The 14,129-nt window shown below is 33.9% G+C and overlaps 1 protein-coding gene across 1 annotated transcript; it reads left to right on the plus strand.

Annotated features, from left to right (window-relative positions):
• The first annotated feature begins 5,167 nt into the window (after positions 1-5,167).
• LOC116193866 (ethylene-responsive transcription factor 2-like) lies at positions 5,168-6,530 on the plus strand. Its single transcript, XM_031522611.1, has one exon. The coding sequence runs from the start codon at positions 5,207-5,209 to the stop codon at positions 6,161-6,163; it is 957 nt and encodes a 318-aa protein (XP_031378471.1). The 5' UTR covers positions 5,168-5,206; the 3' UTR covers positions 6,164-6,530.
• Positions 6,531-14,129: the final 7,599 nt, after the last annotated feature.

Here is a 14,129-nt window from a genome sequence, read left to right on the forward strand (position 1 = left end):
GGCTTAGAAATTAATAAATATTTATTGACATGCATGCCATCATCGGTTGATCTAAAAAAAGTAATTTCGATATTTAATATCACTACTTATAATTCTTTATTAATTATAGGATCTGTCTTTTTATTGTACTGGAATTTCAACCTTTTTTATAATAAAAAATTATTGGGAGTTCGACTCTCACTCGCTAATAGAAATATCATGCCCTCTTATTATATTTTATTGCCTCTGACAATAGGCTCAAATGAGACCTACAACGCTATATATAGTTATAGTTTTGTCCAGCATGTTTACCGAGATCTTGGTCTATCGTGGCTGGTCCTGATTTTCTCATATAATATTAAATAATGACGCCCACAGAGCCTGAGGATCACTCTAGAATTGGATTGCACTATTCTTTTAGTCCTGGTGCACGGATTCATTTCCATAAAATTCTATATCATTTTTATTACAATTATTTACGGTTTGAAACAATAACAAAAATAGGAGTATTTTCGATTATTAATTTTAATTTTTAAAATAACAATCTTCAACAATTTTTTTTTACAAATTAGAGTAAATTAATTATTATATTAATAATTTGAAATTGATTATTTCAATTAATATGCATCACATATTTAAGTCAAGTATTAATTTGATTTATCTAATATATCAATTTTAGTAATTAGACTAAAAGTTCTTTTTCCTTTTTCAATTAATATACGTCACATATTTAATTTTTATCTTTTATTTTATTGATGAATTTAAATTCATACTGCTATATCATAAGTTTTTTCTTTTATAGGATCATATTTTCCTCTGTAAGTTCTTTGTAGGATCAATTAAAATTTTTTTTTTTTGTCATATATATCCTTTGAATTGTAGTTCTTAACAAAAGAAGATATTTTCAATGATTAACTTTTAAGTTGTGCATAATATTAATTAATAAATGTTTGGCATTAGTCTCAGCTAGAATGCATCGTATATATTCATTTAATCTTTTATATTAGACAATTTTTTATAAATACTCACACAAAATTGATGATACATTTTTTCCTAATATAAAGTTTATTACATCCTTATTTCAAGTACTTAATTTTTAACTTTTGTAATTATAATAAGTTCATACATTATAATAACATTTTTATAATATAAATTAAGTTAACATTTAAATAAATACTTATTGTTAATGTACTTATTTGTCATTTATTTTTTGAAGTTAAATAATAACATTCTTATAATAGAAATTAGGTTAACATTCAAATAAGTACTTATTGTTAATGTTTTGATTTGTCATTTATTTTTTTGAAGTTAGATAATAACATTCTTATAATAGAAATTAAATTAACATTCAAATAAATACTTATTGTTAGTGTACTCATTTGTCATTTATTTTTTGAAGCTAGATAATAGCATTCTAATAATAGAAATTAGGTTAACATTCAAATAAATACTTATTGTTAATAATGTGTTTATTTGTCATTTATCTTTTGAAGTTGGGCTTTTCTAATAAATTGAGAAGATATTAAATTTTCATAAAATGATTTTAACATGGTTAAATCATCTCTTAGTCTTTTTACTAAATTATTTTTAATAATTTTATATCATTGATGATAGTTCATTTATTAGGAGAAGAGTCAATTTTACTTAGAGGATGATATATGGATATGGATATGAATTTGCGGCCTTCTCTGACGATCGGGATTGGTGGTGCTGCCCTGAGACTTGAGAGAGCACTGATGAGATGTTTCATCAAGTTATCAACCCCCCATCCCCATCTAGTAAATTACTGATCAATATGCTCGTCCACTAAAGCTGCAAAATAATTTTGTTCGGTTACTATAAAGAAATGAAAAATCCAAATAAAATGACACATGTAGTCTCACTGACGAGAATCGAATATGATCAAATCTATTGATTCTTAGTCAAGTGATCGTGCCATTGTAGTATACTTTTTTTTTTTCGAATTAAATTAGTCTTTGTCCTTGAAGAACTGCACACACACACATATATATATATCATGTTTGTTTGTACAGTATCTATATGTATACATATTATATAGTTATATGTAATGGGTCCATATATCAAAATATTCTTTTTCCTGCATATCGCATGCGGAAGAATTGCGGGCAGTCAAATAACTGGGCAGGCCAGGGGGAGAATTGTATAGATCGATCTCAGTTGTAACGTACGTACTGTCTGCTGCTTGCCATTGAACTGATCATCAGAGGAGTGTTTATTGATCGATTATCAAACTTATTAGTCCACCGTCCATCACACCGCACGGCCAAATCCTTTTTTGGATTTCGACATGTTGTGATTGTGCTGAGTACCTAGCTCGTTTTCTGCTAATTCCAGAAAGCGCTCGCATGTACAGGAAAAGATACCAGAAAGGTTTTTTCATCAATTAAATTATTAATACAACTCGTTCACCGAAAAAATTTATTAATGCATTTCACGGGAAGGAAGATCACATGCATGCTTTTTCCCCAACGGCATGCATTCACAAGTTTCCCCCTACCTTACATTAATGGCGCCTTTCACTTTTCCGATCGATCTTCGTCCATTCAATTCATTCACTAACCGGAACACATTGCGCTGAGGATTATATTTGTTCATCTAGCTACGTGTACCATGCATATAGTTACTTATATATTGGCCGGTCGTTCTTAATTTTATGACGTATATATATGTTCCCATCGGAAAGGAATATAATGATTTCTAAAACTTTCAATGAATGAGAATGCAATGGAAGAACGAGCGACTATTACTCGCCAAAAATGTCTGAAGAAACTCAACCTTAATATACCTCTATTATCAGTACGGCGCCTTGGCAGCTGTTCACACAATTTCGAAGAAGCATCTAGCATCATATCCCGACAGGGATTGCCGAAGTCAGATACGAGCGAGCGGGTTCCATTCTCCTGGGAGCAGGCCCCGGGAAAGCCCAAAGCTCGGCCTGATCAGCTTAGACTCCATGAGATCATATCTGCTGATCAGCCTCCCCGTCCCAAGCCACCACCTGGTCGATGGCATCAACAACATCCCACAGAAAATATAGTGATCAAAGAGGACGGCGCAGATGGTGGAGATGATCAGTTTATGATAGACAGCTGCTCGCTGGATGACCACAATTGCTGCTCTAATTATAACAGCGATGATGTAGTTCGAGATCGTTTCTCTGATGCAGTAGACACGATCTCTCTGTCAGAGGCAATAGATATTCTCGAGAAATCAGACCGAGTTCATGAATTAGATGCTTCAAAGTTGAAGATGGTGGAGGCGGCAGGGAATTTGTCGCCAAGCTTCATGATCAACCGCTTTCTCCCGGATGCAAATGCTCTGGCAGTGGAATCATTTTGCAGTAGGCCAAATCTTCACAGGGACTACTGGATGATCACCAATAATGGAGACGGTGCGGATTCATCGTCACGAACCAGCTGCTGCTCTAATTATAATAAATCATCGAAGGGGTACTATTGTACTGATGATGAGTTTTTGAGGGCGCGCGATCACGAGCAATTAGAGCAACCAAATATGAAGGTATGTGGGCTGCAAAATCTCTTCTCTTGGCGCATGAAACACAGGCTAAATTTGCGGTGTTAATTAATAAGACCTCAGTCTTAATTGATTAAGACCTCCTTAATTAATCATCAGTTAATTAACACAATACCCCGCTTGCTATAGTGAACTGAATTCAATTAAGCAGATCAATTATATTATATTATATCCCATGGAGTATAAGCATGAGCTTACTGCTGATACTATCGATGCAGTCAGTTTCCGACTCTCTGACTCTACTTAGCTATGAAGCTATCCATAGTTTTTCGGTATAAATATGTATGTGTATGATACAACGATGTTAAACACATATATTTGCATATGTTGGAGAAAAGTTCTTATTATATATTTCTGAGTTGTAATTTCCACGCTTTTATCAGCTTTCTAATAGTGTGTTTGATTTTAAAGTTGAGTTGAGTTGAGTTGAGTTTTGATTTTAATTAAGTTGTAATAATTGTATTGTTGAATTATGAGAAAAAGTGTGAAAAAGTAATGAATAATTGAGAGAATTTAGTATTAAAAATTGAATTGAGTATAATAGAGTTGTATATAGGTTTATGTATGGGGTCCACCTTTTTAACTTTGAAGAGTTGATTTTTATTGTGTAGTGAGTAGAGTTAAAGTTAAAATTAAAATTTTAAAATCTAATTACGAAACCAAACGGAGCATAAATTATCGATCCTAAATTAGAGCTAGTTTCTATGTATATTCGGAGTACAAGTGGGCAAATTGAAATGGGGGCCATTAAGGTAGTTTGAACACATATGATGCTTTCATTCAGTTTTAGGGGAACATTTAGGACGGACCAAAAAGTAATTCCTCGTTCTTTCAGTGGTTGGTAGGCTAAACGAAGTTTTTCTTTCTTTGGTTACCTAGTAGTAGGCTGGTAGCTGCAAAATGTACAGCTATGATTCATTTGTTTCTGAGTCTCAAATAGTCATCTATTTCACATTTCAACTAAAAGAAGGAAACAAGCCAGTCAAATTAAGCTCTCTGACTTGTTTTGAGTCATCTGCCAGGCACTACCAATATGATTCATTGTTTCTTAGTTTCAAATAGTCAATTTGTCCAATTGCTCCATGTTATCAAATCTCAAAAGTGAACTCCAAATATATCATTTATATTCGTATGGATTGGATACAAGCAACCAATAAGACACTATTATCTTTTTAGTCCCAAACCCATTAAGCTATATCTAATTATATCATTTCATAATTACCCAAAAAAAAATATTATATCATATCATCTATATATAAACACATACTCTTTTATTAACATGCAAGATCACAACGTAAAAGCATAGAAAAGTCTATTATCGCCCGAAATATATTAACCATGCTGCGCGTCATATATAATAGGAGCATGCGATCTGCCAATACGTCTCCAACAAATTAAGGAATGCTTATGCGTATTGGTTGTTAAAATTTGCCTTTTCATTTCTAGTTAGAGTTCCTAGGGTAAGCGCTTGTCCTGTTGGACTATATCTTTTACTGTTCGGTGATATGACTGGGATATTCATGTTTTTGTTTTTTTCCGACTACAATAGAGATTTGTAAACCTAACTCAATAAAATAAAATTTTAAAAGTAAAAAACAATTTGGAGCTTCTTGGGAGAAAGTGGTAACATAAATTTTAAAGAAAACACTCTTTTACCTACTTGGTGCTGCATATGATATATATATACAGACACACATATATACCTAAACCCTATAAATACCTCAGAGAGAATTCTTGTTCGACTATAACAAATTTCAATCCCTTCTTCCATCTCTCTCTCTCTCTCTCTCTCTCTCTCTCTCTGCTTTGCAAGTTATCCTGTTCCACACATAATAAGGAACTTATTGAAGCAAAATACAGAAACATGATGTATAATGATTATGGTACTACTACTTTAGATGAGTACCCATTGTCGACATGGAGGACGTTCAATAGCTCCACGGCCACGGCCAGCGCCAGCGCCACCGCCACCGCCCCCCTCTTCCTTAATTGCTTCAGCCATTACTGGGGCGACCTATCTTTACAGTTTGACGACTCCGAGGACATGCTCATCTTCAACTCCCTCCACGAAGCCCTCCTCTCCGGCTGGTCCCCCTCCCCCGCCCCTGTTGATTGTCCATCACCGCCTCCCCCTGTTGTTCATGATCACCCACAAGCGGCAGTGGCACAGCCCCCAGCTTCCTACAGCTGCTGCAGTACTTTCGATGACCAAAACTTTGTCGCTTTCAGCCAGGACATAATTAACCAATGCCCGTACTTCCAACCGGTCGATTATTACGGCGGAACTGCTGCTGTTGCTGTCACTGCCAAGATTGAGAGGCATTACCGGGGTGTGAGGAAGAGGCCATGGGGAAAGTTTGCGGCAGAGATACGTGACCGTGCAAAGAATGGGGCCCGGGTCTGGCTGGGGACCTACGAGACTGCCGAGGAGGCGGCTCTAGCTTATGATCGGGCAGCTTTCAGAATGCGTGGCTCCCGAGCACTGCTCAACTTTCCCCACCGCATCGGCTCCAATGAGCCAGAACCTGTCAGGGTGACGGCTAAGAGGAAACAGACTGGCCCGGCTTGTGGCGGCCTCGCCCGTACTCGTAGTAAGAGGAAGCCGACCGTCTCCATCGGCGGCGGCTAATGAAATTGGAACGAGAGAAGGCTGCGTCCAGAATGGCACGATCCGGGGTGGGCCTGCCAATGGGCCTTTCTATTAATAACATAATAATATAATAAATCTCCCTTTCAACCGAAAAAAAAAAAGAAAAAGATCTCCCTGGTGGGATTGCATATTTCGCATAACATATAGACATAGTATAGAAAGTTTGACCGAGAAGTTGGAATTTCTTGCATATTAATTTCGATTTGATTTTTATTTGGGTGGAAGATTAGATTGGTTATTTCGTATGGTCGTCTCTGTTTAATAATCAAATCGTCACAATTAGTGAAAGAAAATGACGATTCATACTACTGTCGATAAAATTCAAGAAAACAAAATATTAATTTTACCAGATGTCTCCCCTTCGCTGAAAAAAAAAATCAAAATCCAAAATTGACTGCTACACGTACCATGTCTCAACGTTATTGAGAGTACTATGGACAGATACTATACATCGCATATTATGAGTTTTTCTTTTAATAAGAAAACGGGGCGTCCAATCAAATTAAAGAGAACATAAATGGAGTGTGACCCCGCCCCAATTATAAGGTCGCTTAACGACAAAGTGCCTCAACCGGCTCAAAATAAAAATAAGTACATACATGAGTATGCATACATCTGATTATATTAATAAAATGGAGTCCTCTCTCTGCTTTCTTCTCTGATTAATTAATCTAACTACCGTTTAAATGCAAACTGTCGGGACTCCAATTTCCATTATCCAATTAAATCATTGGTTTGTAACTTTTTCAATTTTTGCAGTCATAGCATATGTAATATATATAATTTACACTATCAGTATCCAGTAATATTGCTAACTAGCTCCCCAGCTTTTCTGAATATGATCAGTTTAGAATTTTCAACATATCTTGGCAAACTTGGACCTAGAATGGGGCTATGGATGGCAATTGTCCAAACTACAATTTTGACGCTATAAAGATATTTACATATTTTTTAAAAAAAATTTCGATTAGATTACCTATATAATACTATTTGCACATCCTAAATCGGATTTAAATATTCTTATTGGCTGCCCCAAGCACCTCGCCCTCACTCAATTGAAATCTTAGGTCTGTCCCAGTTTCTTGGTGTTAAGTTCGGTAAGATGCATATATATACAATAAGATGAATAGTAGTGTGGTATCAGGACTTGATCGATCTTGTGACAGAAATAAGCATATATAAGAAACATCTTCACATCCTAAGCTATAACTCATTGCCCTCCGTACCCTTGTGGACCGGATGATGATGTCTGGAAGGAATAATATTAACTCCTCCTTACCGATGGAAAATAAATAATTTTCATTCAGCAATACATATATGCTACAAGGACTCACTCTGCACACAGGTCTTTACAAGTGGATGGAATTTTTTTAGAAAGAAAAAGACTTCGATAACAAACAAAAAAGAAAAAAGAAACGTGGTTGAATTATTTTAAACTCTAAAATGCATGCATTCCACCTAATTAACCTTTTTTTTATATGTATTTTGGTATTTGAAAATCTAACCGGATCTCGACTAATCTAGTTCAATATGAGTCGGCCCACTAATTAAGGTTGAAGCTCTCTCATGATTGATTTTCTCCGTTTATAAGATTCATGAACTCGAGACCTTATTTAAGAAAAATAAATAATGAATCGTTTGAACCAACTCATATTAGTCCTAATCAACCTTTTTGATGATATTGTCCCTGACAAAAAAGATGCTTATAAAATGTCTTTTTAATTAAAATTGCATTATATATTAGCAATTTAATATAGGAGTTGGTGGCAACATTAGGGTGGAGAAACATACATGAAAGCAATTACAGTAATTGTTCGCGCAACGAACCGTAAGTTTACATGCCCATAAATCGAATTTCTTCTAGTAGCTTCCTGGAAATAGCCTAATAATTTTTTTTCCGGTGAAAAAAAAAAGCCTGTACTTTAGTTTCAAATGCATAGGATCCAATTATCGTCTGATCAGATAAGGGGAGTGTGTGTGTGTATATATATATATGTATATGTATATACCAAATTCATATTAAGTAAATAACTCGTATCAGCTGGAGAATGAAGGGAGGGGGTTCTGTGGATTTTGACCTAACATTTACCATCATCAATGAAGAGCGGAAAGGAATAACATAATTTGAGGTAGCCACGTCTTGCGGACATTAAAAACGTCAGCTCATCTGTTTTGTATACATACATAGTTGGTGTAGAATTTCTCAATTCCTTCCTTTTATATACATATATATATATATATGTATGTAAAATATAAATACAAGATCGTAATCCGCGGTATGCTTGAATATATAAAATAACAAAAGAACGGCAACATAATTATTTGATACTTACATAAATAGAGTTATTTATTTTACAATTTTTATATACTTTTTTTTTAGTGTGTATCCTGATATCCAGAAGCCCAATAAGTTATGTCTAATCCAGTTCGAGCCGGGTATGTCCTCTAAGGGGTAAAACTCTCCCGATCAAGACTTTTCTCCATTCCCAAAATTCGAATCCGAAATCTCGATTGAGGGGAACAAGCGCCGAATCCTTTGAACGAACATTTATTGGTTATATACTCTCTTTTTTTTGTGTGAGATGGAGGAGAGAGAGGTTGGGAGCGGGGGAGAGAGGAAAGAGGGAGCCATAGAGAAAAAAGTGGGCAATGATAATTATTGCGTGATACAAATTTACTATTTATCCAAAATTCAAAGCTTTTTTTCGATTAGAAAAGAGAATCATAAATGTAATACAATGAAATATAAATTTTAATAACTAATAAATAAATACGAGTAGTCTCATTAAGCATTAAATTTAGAACTTTTTAATTATCAGATGAAAACACGCGTCATTGTGCTACTCCCATTTTGATAAATTCAATTTTTTTTGGTTATAAAAGAGGTTAAATACCCAGTACAATGAAAGAGAAATCATAAATAACTAATAACGAGGCACGAGTAGTCCTACTAGATATCGAATTTGCAACTTCTAGATTAACAGATAACAGTGTGCGTCACTATACTAAATTCAAAAAATTTAAGTTAATGAAGACTATGTATAATGGGTTAATGACAGTTTATCTTTCGCATTTATAATAATAGTGAAGAGATAATAAGCTATATCAATTTTTTTTTAGGCAAGTGCAGTGCTCTTTTTCCTTTAATAGCTCAAAGACAGAGAAGACAAAAGTCCTGCTATTACAAGTAAAATTTGCTCAATGGAATAGAATAGATAGACACGGCAATGACACAGCACGACTAGCAAAACTTCAAACTATGATATACATATATCCCATCTTCGAAGGATCTGCCTTTGCACCTCAGTAGTGGGCCTAAGTCCCTTTCATTTAGCTCTCATAAGTATATACTTTAAAGCTCCTCTAATGGAATCCAATGCAGAATCCACCGGAGGGTATGTCGTGTCTATATTTGTTTACAAAATCAAGTATAACATAATTTTACTTTACTTTACTTTTCTCACAATTTAATAACACAGTCACTGCATTTTTTTTATCTTTTTATTCAAATTCTCTCTCATACATTTTATTATCTATTACTATAATTAATTTTTTAATAATAAAATTTCTCAACTATTCAATATTTTTTCCTCAATTTCAACGAGTTTTTGCCCATACTAGACTTCTTGTTAAAAATAATTCTCATAATAGACTTCCTCAAAAACTATTTCCCTTAAATATATTTATGTCAGTTTCTTTATTATCTTTCTAGTCTACGTAACTTATTGATTCATTTCTTTTAAATCCATTTACAAAAAAATTTAATTTAGTTACTATCATGAATGAATTATTTTCAAATTTTCTTTAAACATATCTTAAAATAAAATTTACGTAAATTAATCTATAAGGTTTATGAATGAACTACAAAATACATGTTAGAATTTTATTAGAGCTGATGGGGTCACCCTTATCAAGCCCGGGCTAGGCCCAATAACCAAATGAACAACGCCCACGAACCCCTATAGCCCATTCTACCCGTTGCACTAAAGAGACCGGGCGAACCTCTCTCATGACAAGCACACCAACGGGTCTCTTGTCGCCCTTAGTTAGGCCTCCCCACGATGATCCCTGAACATAGAGGCTCGGTGAGCCTCTAAGGCCCGCGAGCATGATGGATCCGACGAGCCTCTCTTGAGATGAAAACGTCGGCAACCCATTCCTCATTGCCTTAGCTTGACCCTCACGCGAACAACCGCCTGCGGTCGTGGGCCTGTCAAACTTGGGAGACCCGACGAACCCAGTGGGCTCGGCGCATCTCCACCAAGCTAGGAGCCCAATGACCTGTCCTTCACCGTTAGGGTAAGCTCGGTGGGCCTCAAGCCCACTAAAAAACCCGGCGCCCATGAGTAATGGCTAAGGCAAAACCAAAGCCCATAAATATTGGTTGGTGAGAAAGGAAAAGAGGTAAGTTCACTATTCCATCATTGTAATTTCAACCCTTGACCTAGAAACTCTCTAACTGGAGCGTTGGAGGGGGTTCTTCGGGAAACCATCCCAAGTCCCCAGTTAACCTCAATTTCCTTGATTTAGGATATCTCTAGAAGTGATCACAACACATAAGAGGTGAGCAAAGTGTGCAGGCGAAAAAAGGCGGTGCTCGAGGTGTATCGTGCACCCATTGATTGAGATTCGTTTTGGTGGGAGAATATTCATTCCCTGATATTTTTCTCCACATCAAGAGCTTTATTAAATTAAAAGTATAGGAAATAGATAGTCAGAATATCTTTATGTAGAATAAAAAAATTCAGAAATATATATTTCTTTTTTTGGATTTACGGGAATATATATTGACAATCACAAATCAGTTGATAGGAAGTATGATTATAGTAAATCTCGAAGATGCTCCGGAATTAAAATTCTTCCCCTGAAAAAGAGACATATAATAATGCACAAAATTATCGTAATTAAGATGTATAATCCTCATATAATTGTCACACATAGTAAAAAATACACCAAATTTACAATAAATATGTTCTAAGGCATGCATGTACTAGCTAAAACTATTTCCTATTGTTTTATTCCCATAATTTTAAATTATTTCTAAAATATTGGATTCTCGACGTAAAATTCTCAATAATATTTTAAACAATTTATAATTAGAATTTCTCCAATATTCCTATAAATCAAATAGATTTTCTAACTCGCATACTTGGCTTAGCATAACTCTTAAAAGTTTCAAGAGAAATTTTCAGAAATTTCTTACATAAAATTTAAATTTAAATTGATGAGAGAAATCTACTAAAAATAATTTATTTGAGAAATAATTACTAAAAAATTTTATTTGAGGAAGGGTTATAATAATAAAACAGATTTTTTATAGGGATTTAGATGAAACAAATAAAAAGTTGTAGGACTAGAAGAATAATTAAAATAATAATATAAATATATTTTGAGAAATAGTTTTTGAAAAAGTCTGTTGTGAGAAATAGTTTAAAAAATAAGTCTAGTATGGATAAAAACTCAATTTCAACACTTTTTTTTTCAATTTGATAATATAATAATTATTTTTTTTATTTTCTTCTTCAAATTTTCTCAAGTATTTTTCCCAATTACTTTTATCTTCGTCTCTTTAAATCAAACTAAATCAAATTAAATCAAACTTAAATTTGTTATCAAACCCAAATTTTTATTTTCTAGCCCACCAACATAGTATATATAAGCATTCCATGCCAGCTACCAATCACAATTTGCAAGGACTTCCCTTTGAAATATCTGACTTCCCAACAAAACTCAACATCCTATCCTCCAACACTTTTAGTAAATCCACAGTTCTGCAGTACTGCCCTCCCTATTTGCAGACTAAACTCACACTCAAAAAATATATGGTCTTTGATTTCTGCAGCAGCATGACACAAAACACATTGAGCAACCTGTCCTTCCTTCCAACAAGCAGTAATGTCCTTGTGGAAGGCTTGTTTCAAACTGCCAACCACGAAATGATATTGTGCCAAAATACTTTTGGCTCCCTTTCCTCAGTACCTCCCAACCAACTAGCAACCGAAAACTTTCATTCTTTCTATTTTGGTTTTATTTGAAAACAAATAAAGGAAAGAGTCCTCGTGTTGTGGTATAAGGCATCGATTTGGATTCAAGAGATCCTAGGTTCAATCCTCACATGTGAGACATACACCCATTTATTCAGCTTTATTTTCTATTTTTTTACTAAGCCTCATGCCTCCCTTATAATCGAAAAATAAAGAAAATAAAAAAAAAATTTGAACTGAAACTCTCACAGCAAACGTACAATTTTTTATACTCATAATAACAATATAGAATTTGCTCTTTTAAACCAATAATTAACTTATATATATATATATAGATCTATCATTACTATAGTGGAGAAGGGTGCAATGGCATTCGCTTTTTCAAAATACTCTTAATAAAATATTTTTTGTAAATATACGTAATCATCTACCATATACATAATTGACTACCATAGGATTGAACGTCCATATCACATTTCTCTTTTTGAATCAATTTAATTTATCAATTAATTTTTTGGAAAAATTTATTAATTAATTGCACAATATTAGCATTGGTTTGATAATTTACACTGGATCAACGAAATATTTTCTTCTACTTAAGCTTAGATTATTAATTTAGTTTATTTATTAGCAATTCAGAGTCATGTAAATCCTATGCGTAGCGCGAGAATACGTATAGAATATATATACTTCAAATTTTCTCATATATATATGGGTAAGCATTGAGACTTTGATATCTAATCTATTATTACTATATAGGAGAAGAAAAATAGTTTGTCTTTCTTTCCCCCAATTATACTTATTAGAAATAAAATTGAGAAATTATCAACCATTAGAATGGAGAAAATTTTAAATGGTTCTTCCTCATAATGATATGGTGAGCAAAAACCAATGAGATTGTTTCAATTAAAAATATTTATCATAATTAATCGAGTGATTAGCACTCATTATCCTTCTCTCTCGACCGTCTTTCCCTCTAACTAATAAATACTTTCTTTCTGTTCACCTAAAAAAAAAAAAGAATCTAAAATTTTCTTCATAGATATTATTCTTTTAATTCCTTATTAATAGTAAACATGTCTTAGATTCGTAACAGTATGAATGAGTTTAGCTCATGTCATTTCATTCTAACAACGGATTAATCTTTATTAGATACTTAATAAATTACAATGGAGGTTTAGTCAAACCGCGCGCAGTGCGGATTTACTATAGTATATTTATATTTATAAGCAAAACAATAATAGAAGAGTTGACCGGCCAGCATAAAATAAAATTTAAAAATAAAAAAAGGGAGGGCCTCGCGGGGCCGGGGCTTTTTCTTCCATTTTCGAGTGGCTATAGCTATATATGTTAGCAACGGTCAACTTCGGGCAAGGAGAGGGGGGTTGGGCCTTCCTGAACATTGAACTTATATTTCACACCAGAAATATTAGAGAAACTTAAGTATAATTAGCGGATAATCGCGCTAAAGGTGTTTCGGTGACTTTAAGGGATTTTGAATCCGGGATCATGTGTATACATGAACTCATTCTCAATCATTAGGCTAAATTCATTGGAGTTAGGTACATGTATGAATCATTTTGTATGTACCGTATGATTGTTTATAGGTAATTAAGCAGAAAATTATTAAATATCAAATTAGGCGGTCGTTGCCGTCGATAGCAATCTGATTCTTAGTTTCCTTTTTCGATAAGATCTCAATTTCCTTTTTGTTGGTGTAAAAGCACTCTAACATTCATGATGAGATGAGATGAGTGTACAAGTCAAGGTTTAATGTCGTTGATTTCCAAAAACTCAATATCTCACTATTATGATTCGTAGTGTTATTGGTCGATCAAAAGGTGTTGAGTCCAGTCCTAAATTATACATGAAAATCTTGATGAGGAGAGTAGAAAATTTAAGTAATATCTCCGCCCATCTCTACGGTGTTCCCATTTATTTTCCACCTTGACCAATGTATA

Source organism: Punica granatum, chromosome 2 (genome assembly GCF_007655135.1).
Source record: "Punica granatum isolate Tunisia-2019 chromosome 2, ASM765513v2, whole genome shotgun sequence".
Taxonomy (NCBI): Eukaryota; Viridiplantae; Streptophyta; class Magnoliopsida; order Myrtales; family Lythraceae; genus Punica; species Punica granatum.